The sequence below is a fragment of the Branchiostoma belcheri genome, unplaced genomic scaffold (genome assembly GCF_001625305.1).
Source record: "Branchiostoma belcheri isolate BF01 breed outbred unplaced genomic scaffold, Haploidv18h27 scaffold131, whole genome shotgun sequence".
NCBI classification, from domain to species: Eukaryota; Metazoa; Chordata; class Leptocardii; order Amphioxiformes; family Branchiostomatidae; genus Branchiostoma; species Branchiostoma belcheri.
In genome coordinates, this window is record NW_017802725.1 from 141,428 (window position 1) to 157,374 (window position 15,947).

Genomic DNA, 15,947 nt, shown 5'->3' on the forward strand with positions numbered 1-15,947 from the left:
AAAAGGCCATCAATGGTTCATTTACCAGTTCACGTGCCAGTATTATAAAAACAGCATCTATGAGCCAGGAATATGCATACTAATGTCTACCAGGTCATTTCATTTTGATGATCTGCGATCAGCTGCGTTTATTGGGTACCTTTGATCCAGTGTGTTGACGTCACACTTAGAGAAGCCATGTGACGAGACTCACTGGGTCAGTCTTTTGAGGAAGACCAGAGTGAGAACCATTCTTTGAGTTGAAACAAAAGTTTTTACTTTAAACATAAACCAACCTGTATATGGCTCCAAGTCCAAGTACATTTTGCTTTGCAACCCTTGCTCATAGAACACTGACAGATCCAAGCAACCATGATCTTTCCGTCGCAACAAACACTCGTACCGTCCGTACACATCTTGAACTGTTTTGTTTAAGGTAAACAACTCCTCCATGGGCTTTGTAGGATCTGGGGTGTAGGCAGCAGAGGCAACCTGTAAATATTTAGGCATAAAGCAAATTATTCACTAAACGAGCAGCATCTTTAGGGGTCAGCAGGGCTATATAGAACAACATTGTCCTGGAGTATATGATAAAAATACAGTACCAAAATTGTTAAATTTACACTAAGTTACCACTGTAGCTTTCTTTATTTTCTAAGAACATGTTCCTAATATGCAGTAAAAATGAAATTAAAAATAATTGTCCGGCATTTTGAATTACTAATACTTCATTTTTATAAAACTAGTATTATCGGGGAAGGTTTTATGAAAATGTTGCACATGTCTCACCTCTTTTCCATCCTTTGTAAGTACGACATCAAATGAGGGCAATGGTGGAACAGTTGACGCACTCCACACTACATGCAGGTAGGGGCATGAGAGTTGCACCTCAACTGCATCTACTCTCCTGACTTCCGGTTTCATGTAACTAACTGAAACGGCAGAAGTCATTTGGTGATACCCTTGAACATTTACTTATTTTTCTCCACTGTTTTATTGCAAAAATTGTGATACTTCAAACTTCAAAGCATAACGTCAATAAAGCTAAAGGTTACAATGTACTAACTATACTGGCTAAAATCATTTATGTCAACAACATAAGGTTGTTGGGCATAACTCCCCAACTTATACAAATGGCAGACGTAGACGTCTTATGTTATTTATATGTTATTTTTAGCTTAATTACTGTGAATGTAGCCTATATTCATGCACAATATTAGAAACTTATGATATGCTGCGCAGAAACTAAATATTGTATTATGCTCACCCTCAGGACGACCCAGATGGAAAGACTCTCCCACTTGGAAGTTCTCAAACATTGACCCATCGAAACAGTCAACCGCATGCTGCTTCAGTACACAATGGTAATCTCCGAAATCTTCAATGCCATTGATAGATAATTTAAAGGACGATTTGAATATGTAGCCATCTGCTACGACTGAGCTGGTTGAAGCGACCTGGAGGAAGATTGTTGTCGATAAACCTTTTTTTATACGTCTGCCATGAAGGTTACCATAATGACCATTCATTGTGTTCCTATTGACACTACTCATAAGAATGTCAATGTGATTATCTACCTATGTCTGCTTAATTACTCACTTATACACTATGTATGGAAGTTCCATAGAAGTGTAACATTTTAAGTATTATAAGTGTACCAGGTTTAAGGCTCTTTGGCTCCCGGGTCCCACAGAGATCCTTGTTAACTGCAATATTTCATTATAAGTAGCATATAAGTAGCATATGAGTCGTCATTTTCAACTTACCATCTTGTTGTCTTTCAACAGCATCATTTCACACAAGCCCGTATCACATGTGCAGCAACCAAAGCAAGTAACATGGCATGTCACTGCGGTTTTGCACTTATTGTTCAGCTTGGGGTATAATGCACTAGGCCAAGTAGGATCATCGGGGCCTGGAAGGCAACAATTGCATAATTGATTAAAAACTTATAATATATGAGTGGTGAATAACTGAAATTTCATAATTATCTGCCCATTGTATATGAGGTAGTTATTTTTCTTGAGTATTGTAATTTGTAACCAGTTGTCAGATAAAACCATCGTTAGGTCGTTCTGTCCTTATGTCTCCTTCATTACGACATATACACAACAAGGCCACTTCCACAAGGCGTGGATGAGATGATTCACAAATATCGAATGACGATACCATTTTCTACTCACCTTTTAGAGTGAATGAGTCGATACTGTAAGTATGTGCCTTTTTATCCATCTTCAAATCTGCATCATTGTTGATGACAAGTTTACAGTTGTACACACCATAGTCTGACTTTTCAACGTTGCGAATTGACAAGATAGAGATGAAATGCGACGTGCTCTTGGGAAAGCTGGGACAGCTGGGAAAGCATAAATGGCTTATGTTGTCTGGAACATTCACAACGTCCTCAGTAATCGTAATGCGACCATCTGACGTGTTTGACACCTGTAAATAGAAATGGAGCATTATTTATTATTTTTTATTTAATATTAGGACTGATTCCCATGAATGAAGTAGTGGCTTGGCATTAAGGTTTGCCTGACTATCAAGTAAACTGACATATATGCACGATGCTCACTGCTCTGACAGAATCACTAAATATTGACTCATGGGAACTGTAGGATGTTCTGGATGCAAAAATAAAGCATGGGAAATCTTCAGTTATCACTTATGATTGAAGAAACCTCTTAAAAAATATTGCACTTACCTGCTCGTTGTCTTTGAACCATAAAATTTTCAACCCAAGGTGATCTAACAGTAACTGAGGATAATGGCATCTCAAGTTCTGGTTCTGACCAAGGAGTGAAATTGTACTTGGGAGTACATACTTTGTAGGACGAGGGGATGACCCTGAAATGTAAAACAAACAAGTTAAAGATTTTTATATATCTATATGTATCTATATCTATTTATATCTATCTAGCTATATCTATCTATTTATATCTACCTATCTATCTATATAGCGTGTGGGTGCTGACAGCCAACATTTTACTTCCCCTTTTAAGCACCTCCCTCCCCCATCCGAAACCAAACATTTGATTGCCAATATTTCTGATATATTACCAGGATTGTTTCGAACCATATCATATCCAAAGATAGAGCTAATGATCATAAAGTATGTGGTACAACAGAGTCTAAACTATTCTTTTATAATCCAAGTTACTTGGATTATAAAAGAATATCTCAGACTCTGTTAGTTGACAGCAGACTATGTATCAAGATTACGATCATACAAACTTTTAGTCAGGCAAGTTTAACAGATTAACGTGGGTTGTTCACTAGTTGTAACATGAGGTTAACTTACCGTCCTTCGCAGGTGGACAGATTCCCAGTCGGACTGACCCCGCGCCAGTCCACAGCAGTATAATTGTACAGAGAACTCGGCACATTGTACCGCATATCCCGGCCATGTTGTACCTTGTAACTAAGCGTGAATAACTTCCTCGTTGAGGACAAACCTAGCTATTTAATGGCACTGGTACCTGCCCCATGAGGTATCCCCTTTCCTCCTCTTTACAGTGGTGAATTAATCAAACAAAATCCCTCAAACATAAGAATATCAAGCATCGTACAACAGCGATACATTCACACTTTAACAATAAAATGGCGCTCTGTTGCTGAATTTTCAAATATAGAAATCATCGTAAGGGGTGTAAACGGTAAGCATAACAGCAAGCGACACGCGTCATCTCTGGAAAATCACCGGTATGCATCACAGACAGGTACAAATAGACTTTTGTTTGTTGGGGACATAAAAGCAGACAGGTTTTAAGGCAAGGCCCGCTTGTGGTGCGTAAACGCCGCCAATGGCCATTATTCTCCGTTGTGTCCAGAACGGTACTTTATCCAAAACCGTGTCTGAGAGCAAATCTATGTTCTTGAATACACGGAGACTATCCAGAACCGTGCCGGATCCTATAAATAGCTAGCACAAATAAACCAATTCAGGCGTAGAACTAGACATATAGGCACGGTTCTGGTTATAATAATGATAATTGAACTGTGCTGTCATCGATTTATTTCTGATTTAACATCTAAGGCATCCTCGATTTGTGATTGAGTTGTATGTGGGTCAAGCTTGTACATGTAGCTTACTACGATAAAACTAGAGCGAAGGTGTTCTAATAGTGTAACTTTAGCGATACCTGCAATCCCTGTTATAACCTGACCACCCCTAGCGATGAATAGATCATTCCATCCGTCATCGACACATGAGATGATATGACATGAGACGGGTGGCTGTGAAAGGGTTTATTGGGTTTCGTGTTCCCCTTCTTTTAAATACTATATAAAACTACCACGTTAAGACGAAGATATAACTACATATACATGAAGTGCAAATTAAATGGCCAATCAAAAATTTGACCAGAATTATTCTTAAGCAGCTCTATTAACAGACTATCAGTGTTCCTCAAACCCACATACAGAGCCTTCTTACAGCTGACGGTCGCGAAGGCAACCGCGCGACGCTCTACTCTACCCGAGTGGAGGGGCCGGTGTACCGAATAAGACCTGTCACACTTCCTTTCCTCTGGCCATAAAAAAAGTTCCTCCCTCTTTCATTCCTTCTCATCATCACTTTGAGTCCTACCTGTATATGTAGTTAAGGTACTACAGAGAGGAACTCTTTACAACAAAGCCTAAAGGTGTTAAGGTAAGTTTATTTCTCATTTCTCTTGACCAGTGAACCTAGATATCATGTTGTTGGCGAAACAGTGTCGGATTTAAGCGTTGTTTATCTTAGTACATACTAGAACCAAATAAGATTAAGCATGATACGTGTACGATACAGAACCAAGCCATAACATGTTAACTGTCGGCTTTTTCTAATCAGTATGGAGAATGTCCTGCTGTGGTGGAGTCACTTAAGATATCTTTAGACCGACCGGCTTCCTAACATTCTCAATCCACTACCCCGTGGCAATGGACCTTTCCTAGCAAGCTTTTGTAGGTGAAGTAGCAAGTCCAAACGTACTATTCGTCAAAAAGTATATTTTTGAAAAAATGAAAAGAATAAAATTTACATTTGTACAATGCTAAGTCATCCTCTTCTACCACGTTTATGTCAAACAACATCTAATGCTCAAGTTATAACCATTACCATACTTGCTATACGATTCCTATTTTTGAACTGTTGAACTGTTCATATATACCGTTCTTGACTATATAAGACATTAAGATCTCAACATGGAGAAAGCAACATGCGCTCATATGTATGTCGGTACAACCTCCTTGACGTTACTAAGACCCGGAGAGCTTTAGAAAACCAAAGGGCAGGGAGTGAAAGTACATTGACCACCACTTGACCATTCGATCCCATTCAGTCCGTTTGTATCAAATGCTTGGTAACACTTCTTCCCTTCACGGGCCACGGAGGCCCAAAAGGCACTCCAGATTTGCTGGCTGTTTGAGAGCCCCCTTTTATTCCCGTCGCCATGTTACAAGTGGCTAACACTATATGATAATGTACAACTCAAATACTCTCCAAGCAGAGGCTGTTGGGGCAAATTGTCACCTTTTCATCATATGCCTAATATAATCTCCAAGCAGATTTCTTCGGGGCCAACTGGTTAAAGGCTTACCAACTATAGCATCTTGCTCCCGAAGAAATCTTCTTAGAGATGATCTTATACCCAGTTTTCGTGGGGAGGGCGTGCAAAAAATGCATATGGTGGTCAGAATTCCCCTCAGAGTTTCCACTCTGGATAGTACAACTCAAACTCAAGATCTCTTCATGAACTTGCTTACCACAATGTTATTTGTGAAAAGCAGTCCTTGTATATTATGAATTGCTTTATAATTGAGTGTGTAAAATGACAAATTCAAGAGGGTCTTGTTTTGTTACCTCATCGATAAGAGTGCCACAAAGGGGCGAGGTGCGGTGATTACAATAATTACCTGATATTGTTATTATAACAATGCTTTTCTATGGTAGGCAGATTGGGAATTGTAAAGCTTCTAAAGAATATTTTCACACTTGTTTTTCTAGGATCTGTTTTGCTGTATAAACTAAACTGGTCGCCGTGGTCGTTCTACAAATAGACCGATGCCGTCCAGACCACTTGTCAATCCTTAGACACAACTAATATTTTCCTAGCGTGTCGCAAACACTCCTTCCCTCCCTCGACCGTCAGATTAGCCCCATTATAAGACAACATTCTTTTTGTGAAGCCTGTCAACGGCACGAATCTGAAAAGAAATTCCCCAGCCCACTCAACCCCTGAACCATTGTTTTGTAATTGGTCGCTAAATTATTTATTTACCCGCTTGAATACGCTGCAAAAATACAACCTGTTTTGCCAATACCTATAGCGTGGTGCCCGTAGAAAGGGATCCGTTGTCCTTAGTAACTATAGCCCAGCCATTATTTGTACAGGGGGTATACACCTGTCAGGGATCGTCTCAACATACCTGTCCTTCTCAAACGTTATTTGCTTACCCTTAAAATCACCGTGGCTTGAGTTTCATTTAGAGCAAGGTTTTGGAAATGAAGGTGTACAGAAACCTGTTTCATTCCAAGTTGTTGAGATTTTGTACCTTGCGTCTTCTACAAACTGTAAAAATATAACGAAAAGGGAAGAAATTGACTATGAAACGCCCCCGGTTACTGTGCCTGTGGCTATACGTCTTGAATGTCGGGTAAGTGCACCACTGGCAACAGCACAGGGACAATAGAGAACCCCGGCGACCAATCAGAAGAAAGCGTCGCGCGTTGCCAATGGTTACCCTCGTGTGTTGGGCGAGCCGGTCCAACATGGCAGACACCTGTGTATGAAAAACGACTCGCGGGGCTGAGAACTCGCTGTTTTCGTGATGTAGCCGTTTCTCACTGGAATCTTTCTCTTATTCCACCTACGAAAACAAGGCTCAACCAAGATGGCTGCCACACAGGCCTTACCGCTGTCGCACTACTACAAGGAGACGCAGGGCATGGACTACCTCGGTGGGAGCTTCAAGTCGTCGGAGCTGTTCAACCCTCTCCAGAGCCCACAGCGCCCAACCGTAAACGAAGTCAGGTAAGCGGTTGATCCACTTACTCGAGGTGTAAAGGAGGATTTCTTCTCGTTAACATGAGCCGACATACCCTCGTGATTTCTTCACTATTTGCTCAGTCGTGACCGTACATAGCGTCTGTGGTCAAAAGTCATTTGTGGCCGTAGGGTTAAAACTACACAATGCTAGACCCATATAAATTCGGCCTGTAACTACGAAATACATAATTCAGGTCGACAAGACTAGACTAGTATTTCTTCTGACTTTTAAGGTACAGGTATTGGTATGGCAAAACTGTCATGTTTTTTATTTGCTTTTAACGTATTACACTTCGGGTACGCCTTGCTGAGTAAACATATCTGTGAAAAGGCTCAACAAATTGTTCGCTATTTAATGTAACCCAATGTGTTTGTTAATTTATAAAACCACCCACGTTTGCAGTCAAAGAATCATTTATTTCAAGGATCTTGAACCAGTATGGGTTCAATATTTAATCAGAAAGCTACGACTATTTGGGACTGAATACGATATTAAGGTGTGAACATTTTAACACGTAAGGATTCTTTGGAACCCCTAAGGTTTCTTTCGAGCCCCTAAGGTTTCTTTCCAACCCCTAAGGATTCTTTGGAATCCCCAAGGATTCTTTCGAACCCATAAGGGTTCTTTTCTGTATAAACGTAGACAGGAAATTGGTCCACGAAGGAACTGTACATTCATATCCAAGCCTAGGAAGAGAACCCAAATACCATAGCTACACGGCAACGTCAGAAGTATTTATTGGCACAGTGTGTGGGTATATAGTGCAGTCAAATGTATCCTCGCCTTAGCCAAATGTTCTCCAACTATATCCCTTATCTAGTGCGTGTTGACAGTACGCCCAGTGTATTGCCTTAATAGCTCTTCCCGTCCTTATTGAGCCCAGTTCTCCCTGTAACAACTTAGGGAGTAATTAATACAGGTCTGAAATGCTTCTTGGTGATAAATAGAGTTTTAATGGCACTGTAATACTGGATGTAATCTCCCACGACCCCACCAAGTGTTTACCTCCACCATTAGTCAATAGTTCTATTAAACACACAGCCACTTGACCCGATTCGATCTGTCCTCTTATATACGCATTTACGGGCAATTTTATTCGCGTTCATATTTCCTGAAATGCCTGAAGCTGTGTTTGCACATTCATGGACGCAGTTTTCTCGGATTTGTTTGATTTGCTATCGCCGCAGCTACGTACATATCAATCACATATACGTCATACTACATGCGTCATCAGCATAGCTGGAACTGTACAGCGGAAACAGGACTTAACGCACATTTTAACACGAATGATACCAATTTCCATACCGTACATACCTGCCGCCATGACTGTGTATACATGTCAACACTGGCGGTGACCTTTGCCATTTTCTGTCGGCCATTATAGAACATCTGACCCAAATCTATTGTAGTGTATTTAGGATCGGTCCACTTGAAAAATAGCAGAGGGGTGCGGTGTGTTATCTTTCTTTTCTTATAACAGGAAGGGGAGTGTGGTTTAAACAAACATATTGGAATTTGAAATAGAATGAAAGGTTAACAAAATATATACATTGTAACATTAGAGAAATGAGACAACTGAAACACTAATAACTATGCAAACGTCCTGTGTTGTGGGACGATTCTTATCAAGAAAACTGCCTCAGGTGATGTGATTTCTCAGTAGTACTGGTTGGGTTATTTTTCAAGTAATCATGACGATACGTGAAGCATTTCACCACCCTAATGCCAACGATAGCTATGTTTAAGAAATAGCGTTAGTTACTTTAGGTGTATTCTATTTTTTCATCATTTCCAATGTACTTACAATGAGCCCACTGGCATGACTTTTCAATACCGCTATTATTATTTTCCCACTAGATTTGAGGGTGTTTTTTTTATAAAACTACGATATATATCATATATTATATGGTGTTATGTGAAACATACATCTCAAAGGCTTGCATTTTCCTAACACCCTCATCATGACTATATAATCACATGAATATAACATAATTTCTAAACCATTTTTATCCTTATTTTCCCCGTAGTTTTGAGAAGTACCGAGCGCTTGTTGAGAAGAACACGAAGGCGCCCTGGGGCCGCGGGAAGCTGGAGTATGGCGGGGAGAGGCCGGTACAGCTGCCGGACGAGTACAGGCCGAAGGGCGAGCCGCCCACCGTGGTGCAAAAAACACACAGGCACTACGGCAGTGGAGCGGACGGGTTTCCACGGTATGTGTATATAGATAGTGTGTAAATTGTAGTACAGATAGACATTCGCTCATAGCTATGGGACTGATCGAGTGAGGGTGAGTGAGTGAGTGAGTGAGTGAGTGAGTGAGTGAGTGAGTGAGTGAGTGAGTGAGTGAGTGAGTGAGTGAGTGAGTGAGTGAGTGAGTGAGTGAGTGAGTGGGTGGGTGAGTGAGTGAGTGAGTGAGTGAGTGAGTGAGTGAGTGAGTGAGAGAGAGTACAGTAATACAAAAGATATTAACATAGGTATACGAATGTGCAGACAAACTTAAGATATGTAAGATTATCATGTGGCCTTATAGTCTTAAGAAAATAATTACTAGAATATGCCTCCACACTACCGACTTGTTTCTACTGTGTGCAAACCATTGATATGTAAGATATATTAGGTTATTTGATAAGAAAATAGCAAATACAAGTTCGTAACCTGTAACGTTGGCTCAAGGCCTAAGATTACAAACTAAATGGTTTTCTAACAGCGATCTGTTGGTAGACAAACTGCACACAGGGCGTGCCTAATCGGTCCCGAGCCGCCATGTTGTTTATGGTTACCATGCCAACCGAGAACGTAACGAATGAACTTTGCTCACCTGAGGTCACCTAATGGGAAACCAACAGAGTGATTCTGTGCAGTGTACCACTGACTCGTCATTCGTTTTAATGGTGGTTCAACAGAATCTGTGCAGTGTACATGCGGTGAACCTCATACCTGCAATTTATTTCGACAGTAGTAGTCGCTTTTCTGGAGTGAATATGTGGAGAACCTCTGACTTACTATTCATTTAAATTGTGGATTGAACCTCTTTGCTCCAATCTCATTGAAATTGCTTCAATCTGATTAAAACTCATAGATTCAGATTGAAATTCATAGCTTCAATCTGATTGAAAATCGTTGCTTCAATCTGATTAAAACCATTGCTTCAATCTGATTGAAAATCGTTACTTCAATCTGATTAAAACCATTGCTTCAATCTGATTGAAAATCGTTACTTCAATCTGATTGAAAATCATAGCTTCAATCTGATTGAAAATCATAGCTTCAATCTGATTAAAAACCAATGCTTCAATCTGTTTGAAATGGCTTCAATCTGATTGAAAATCATTGCTTCAATCTGATTAAAATCATTGCTTCAATCTGATTGAAATCATTGCTTCAATCTGATTGAAAATCATTGCTTCAATCTGATTAAAAACCAATGCTTCAATCTGATTAAAATCATTGCTTCAATCTGATTGAAAATCGTTGCTTTAATCTGATTGAAAATCATTACTTCAATCTGATTGAACCTTCTTGCTTTAACCATACGTATTCGAGTCGGCTGTAGATCTAAACAAAAAAACTTTGTTGTTCTTCACAGAGGTGTACCGATACAGCAGTACTACGACTTGACTCAGTTGAAGAGGAGTAACGTGCGATGGAACGACCAACTGTAAGTTTATTAATTACCTCCGTCTAACGTTATGAATTGTGTCTGGTATGAAAGCCAACCTTGTGGGCATTTGACAGATTCGTCGGGATACATTAGTTGTATGTCAAACTATGAGATGCAGCTAGATCATATTAAAGTTCATGTTATTTTGGAATCGTTGTAATATATACGGAAGGTAGTTGCGATAGGTACTTATTGAGAAGGATAAAAGTATATTCTCTGTTATTCCAGGTTAACCAACCCGCAGAAGAGCAACATGGAGTAAGTATGGATCTCAGTTTTCTCTTATACCGCCTGACAGCACGGCCAGTTATATCACTGACTTCTACATTGAAGTAAATACTAGTACATCTTTTGAATTGGCACAAGAAAAAATCTCTGTCAACTTTTCATGAACCAAGAGGGGAATGGATGGTCTGCGTCTCAAGTTCGGGGGCCGCTTTCATGCCATTACGAACGCTATATTGTCGTAAGATGCCGCAGTGTTTGATGCGCCTTAATTATGCAAGCAAAAATCATTTAAGCTTTAGGCATGAACTTAATTCCTCCTTGTGTTCCAGGACTGTGATGGTCGACCTGCCGTTCCCTGCGGAACACCCCTACGCGTCGCACATCCCCCGGTACGCGGTCATCCCGAAGTTCGACTCTCCGGACGACCCGAAGCGCGGCGTGCGCGCCCGGAGGGACCAGCCTCTGCACCATGAGACGCCCGCCACGCCGCACAACGTACGCATCAACAGCAAGAGCAGAGGTAAAGCGGAGTTGCTACTAGTGTAACAATACACTGTGCTAAGGCTACAGAAAAAGCTAAAGCCAAAGCTCTGTTATGTAAAGCAGTGTCTTACACTGAGACGGGCCACGCCGCATAACGTACGCATCAACATCAAGAGCAGAGGTGAAAGGCAATACACTGTGCTAAACCTATAAACTACACAATACAGTGAACAAAATATTACAATAGCACATCAAAAGTTTTAATATTGACAGACGAAATAACAGTTGGTAAGAAAACATACGCACCTTGTAGACCCAGTATGGTCTTTTTGGTGGCTCAAAAACAGTACAAATTGGCAAGACAGTGTCATTGCGGCAGGACAGTATCCCACAAGCCACCTGAAGGCGAAAACATATACCAATATGAAAAAGAAAGCCCGATTAATAAAAGCGCCTAAAATGTCCAAAATAATCCGAAGCCCAAAACGTTGCTTGGAGTTTACATAAATATTGAATATGGTTATTCTAACATAGTACACGTACCTTTTGCAGGAGGTCCGTATCGCTGGGAGACGCAGGACCTGCCTTCGGAGGGCCACAAACGGGCGCTAACCTGGCCAGGAGACGATTTCTACCACGTAAGAACGATATTCGCTATTATGATAAAGGGCTAGTCCGTTAAGGACTAGCATCAATCAAAAAGTTCTAGTATGTTGGGTGTATTACAACCTGTTGTGGACAGATAACTCTCTAAAATTGATTTTCAACTGTACATCAAAGGCAGAAATTTGGTGCTAGAAATTAAAGCTTTGTATATATTGGTCTTTAAATGAGTTATTTCAGTAGACGTATGTACCTTACATACCGTACATACTACACTTTTGTCAATGTTAGAGAAAAACTCTGGTCTCGAAGGGACTGCTCTAGTGTCCACCATGAGGGACAAGGAGTACTGGAGTGACTTCATCAAGCGTATCTCATCAGATTAAAATCCGGAGGCATGATGATGATGATGATAATGATATTTTATATATAATATGGCATGTGAATATCGGTTACCTGTAGTTGGTGAAGTATCCGCCAGACGGCGGTCGTCAGCAGTACTACCCCATCCCGCCCAAGCTGGTGCTGCCGAACCTGACGGAGCGGCCTCTGGAGAAGACCCTGGATCCGCGCACCGCCACTGCCCTGAGGAACGTGGAGAAGTCACAATGGCAGACCACGTACAAACGGAACTTCACAGGTGTGTACGAGGGCTGTACAATGTTTAGACTTGATTATTTAGTACGTTTATTTAGTACGTATTTTTATTTGTGGGTGTAAAATGTGTTAAGCCCAAAAAGTTGTGTTAATTGTATTTTTGTACATTAGTTTATTTTTTTTAGGACGCAGAGCTAATATGTAATAGAGTTCTGGTAAATGAATCATTGTTTGTTTGCAATCTTTAGCACGCTTTTCCAAGACAATTTCTTTTTGGTAGCAAATAAATGGGATAAATAACCAAGCCTCAATGTTTATTGACGCTGGTTTATTTGGGCAAGCTTCTAGTTCTTGAACTAATAACAACGTTGAATTTTGCTTTACACTTTCTAGCCATGGCGACTCTTGAATCGGGCGGTTTTTGTTGGTGAGGACATATATAAGACTACCAGGAAAAACGCCCGATTCCAGATCTCAGTCGCCACGGCTATGCACTTTTCAACTTGTTGGAATTATTATATCACTGCCATCCCTGTAATTTACGTAACTTGTTTCACGAATACATGCTACGTACATTTCATCAAAATCATTCTTCAGTAGCGGCATTCATTTACATTTCATATTCATATTTTTAAAAAGCCTGAAGGATTCCTGCCCTTCAATCCTGAATCTGGGCTTTTTCCATCATGACATCAATGATGATTCTCTGTATTTAAATCCATTAATTTCTATCAACGACAGGTTACGGACCGAGTAACGAGCTTCACCTCGACAACTACCACGAGAACATGGTGAAGAGCATGGTGCAAGGGAAGGAGGTGGACGATCTGGTGAGTAAATCAACAATTACTTGCTGAGATTGCAGTTGGTGTCAATAATATACACATTAATTTCATCAAAGCTATGGCCAGTTTAAAAAAAAATCTACATAACCTTATATTGACATCTTACATCATGTAAACGAATCTAAATCATATTGAGCGATCCCATGACATTTATATGGTGAAAAAAGAAGAAGAGCTCTGGCACATACAGATTTGTACGGGCGAAGATGTAGTGAGGAAATGTAGAAACAGAGACTAACACTGTACTAAGATGGTAGCCAGAACACGGGCGTCGTTTGGACAATTACAAGAACACCACTGGCACGTTCTTGGATTCAACCTTCAACGACTTACTCAGAGGGCAAGGTCTTCGGCTTGTGGGAAATTCATCGGTGTTCCCTCCTTCCAACTAACGCATTTGTGACAGTACTGGTGGTCACTTGTCTAAACTAACGCGTGGTGCCACGTTGTAGTACGCACCGGTTAAGGGTCCTTTGAAAGCTTCCCTTGGTCTCTGAGTAGTTCTCACTCTGCTAGTGTGAGGCTTATTCGGAAACTAACTTCCCAGATCGGTACACACATTTGCTTCAAGTACAACTAACAAAGGACGAACTTTATCATGTTGTGTATGTGTTGAACAGCATTTTAACACTCAGTTTTCCTTCCCGTGGTGTTTCTTGGTGCCTGCTTTATTCCTCTCAGTTTCTCTTACGACAATGAGACAAAAATGACCATGAAGATCCCAAGACAGTACTCCTACCTATCGGGCACCTATTAACACTACTCAGGGTAACTGTTGTGTTTTCTGTGTGTGACTCTGTGTGACTAACCCGCCTTCCTTCATCCTCACCAGAAACCCGCCACCGTGCCCGTGTTCTTCCCACCTCGCCCGCTAGAGGGCCGGATCTCGCGGGAAATCGGACCTGCCGTCCGCCTGAAGCACAAACTGGAGCCCGCGCCGGGGACGGGATCGGGTGAGGGCGATGAGGAGAACCAGCAAGTCGAGCGGCAGTACCTCAACTACCCGCAGTACCCTCCCGGCGATCCGAGAAACGAGGAAGAGTGGAGAATCGTTGAGGATCAGAGCAACCCTGACCACAACCTGCAGCTGGTTGAACATCAGCAGCGACTGACAACTCCGATACCGCACCAGACGGCCTCAGTAGCGCAGCCACCGGAGAAACCCTCTCCGTACTCGAAAGGACTGAAGGAGACGCTGGAGGGAGAGTTTCGGGAGCTGGAGAAGACCAACAGGTACACTCTGCTGTCGACGCAAACGCCGCAACACGACATCGTGGCGTCGCACCACAAGTCTGAGCTCGTGAACACGGCCACCAAACCGAAGGTGTTCGTGGAACACCACACGGGCATGTACAGGGACAGAGACCCGTACATTCACTCCGTACAAGAGAAAGTCAGCGACGCCTTGGTAGGCGACTACGCTACCAAGATATCTGACATGGGAAAGGTAGCGACTCTTCACGATAGACAGTTAACACCGGGGTACGGAGAAATCGTCGCGTCCAGAGGGTCTGGTCCACTCGACTTACCAGAGCCAGAGAAGCCCTCCTTAGCGAGTTACACTGTAAGGCAGAACCCGTACAGCCTGAGCGATCCCATGACGAAAAAGCCTGATATGACACCTCGGCACGAGAAAATGTCTAAAGCCTCCAGCCTCCCGCCAGGCGCCAAGCTAACAGGTCCCTACTACGATGAGCCCAACCGACTCAACGAAACGTCCCACTCCAGGCGGACAAGCGAGTACGTAGACCGCTTCAGCTCCCTTCAACCGCAGGCCTCATTTGGCAGCCCCAAACCACATCTCTCCTACGACAAACCCGTAACGGCCCAGTCTGATCCTACACCTTACACGGAAAGGAACAATGTTCTCTACGATCCACGGTTAGAAGCTGAGTTCTCCCGACTGACGTGGCGACCGGGTACGGGCACCCCGCGACCGCAGACGTCACTCCTCAAGATACAGGACTCTTTCTCAAAGACTGACGCTCACAAGAAGTTTCACCAGAGCTTCGAAGACAAGCAAGTGGACCTCAGAGATAACTCGCCCATAGGGAAGAGCAACAAGCACTATTTCAGTGGTTTCAATGCTTACTACTGGCATAACTAATAGGGAACTTTGCATGATCTGAAGTGAAAATACTAGCTATGAGTGAAAACATGCATTTAAGGTAGCCTCTACCAGGCTTCAGAGTCGACATTTGGCCCAATAGACTGATAACATGCCAGGGGAGTTGGTCTGCTAAAGGAGTACAGTTGGGTAGAAAACCGTACTTCTTCAGCAGACTAACTCCCCTGGCATGTTATCTGTCTATTTGGTCAATTTCTACTCTTTCAAGCCGCCTCTGAAGCCTGGTACATTATAGGTACTTTTGTATGAAAAATGCACAAAGATGTTTTAAATCTCTCATGCACAATTTACTCAAGTCAGTCTATTGTTTAGATAGATGTTACAATTACATCAGTGATGGAGTATTGTTTATATATTGACTGTAATTAATAGATTTATAGGTAGGAATGCCTAA

The 15,947-nt window shown here is 41.8% G+C and overlaps 3 protein-coding genes across 4 annotated transcripts in view; 1 reads left to right on the plus strand and 2 right to left on the minus strand.

Annotated features, from left to right (window-relative positions):
* The window catches only part of LOC109464045, a 38,589-nt gene extending 38,278 nt beyond the window's left edge, over positions 1-311 (minus strand). Inside the window, exon 1 of the mRNA XM_019760969.1 lies at positions 276-311. Within this exon, the coding sequence (XP_019616528.1) occupies positions 276-303 (28 nt within the window). The 5' untranslated portion in view covers positions 304-311. The remainder of the gene's footprint in view (positions 1-275) is intronic.
* A 639-nt stretch (positions 312-950) lies between these two features.
* Positions 951-3,375, minus strand: LOC109464046. Its single transcript, XM_019760970.1, has 7 exons — positions 3,281-3,375; positions 2,805-2,826; positions 2,678-2,737; positions 2,163-2,421; positions 1,746-1,894; positions 1,247-1,436; positions 951-967 (listed from the first exon to the last, which is right to left on the minus strand). The coding sequence occupies exons 1-7, from the start codon at positions 3,373-3,375 to the stop codon at positions 951-953; spliced, it is 792 nt and encodes a 263-aa protein (XP_019616529.1).
* Positions 3,376-4,587: 1,212 nt separating this feature from the next.
* Positions 4,588-15,597, plus strand: LOC109464097 (uncharacterized protein C7orf31-like). 2 transcript variants are annotated; one of them, XM_019761031.1, is made up of 10 exons: positions 4,588-4,630; positions 6,842-6,992; positions 9,036-9,218; positions 10,595-10,666; positions 10,898-10,927; positions 11,227-11,417; positions 11,933-12,018; positions 12,446-12,623; positions 13,322-13,410; positions 14,258-15,597. In XM_019761031.1, exons 2-10 carry the CDS (start codon positions 6,853-6,855, stop codon positions 15,530-15,532), a joined length of 2,244 nt encoding a protein of 747 aa, XP_019616590.1. In that variant the 5' UTR covers positions 4,588-4,630; positions 6,842-6,852; the 3' UTR covers positions 15,533-15,597. The 2 variants fall into 2 exon arrangements, with proteins under 2 accessions (XP_019616590.1, XP_019616589.1); XM_019761030.1 differs by lacking the exon at positions 4,588-4,630 and having other exon boundaries at positions 6,710-6,992.
* The last annotated feature ends 350 nt before the right edge of the window (positions 15,598-15,947 follow it).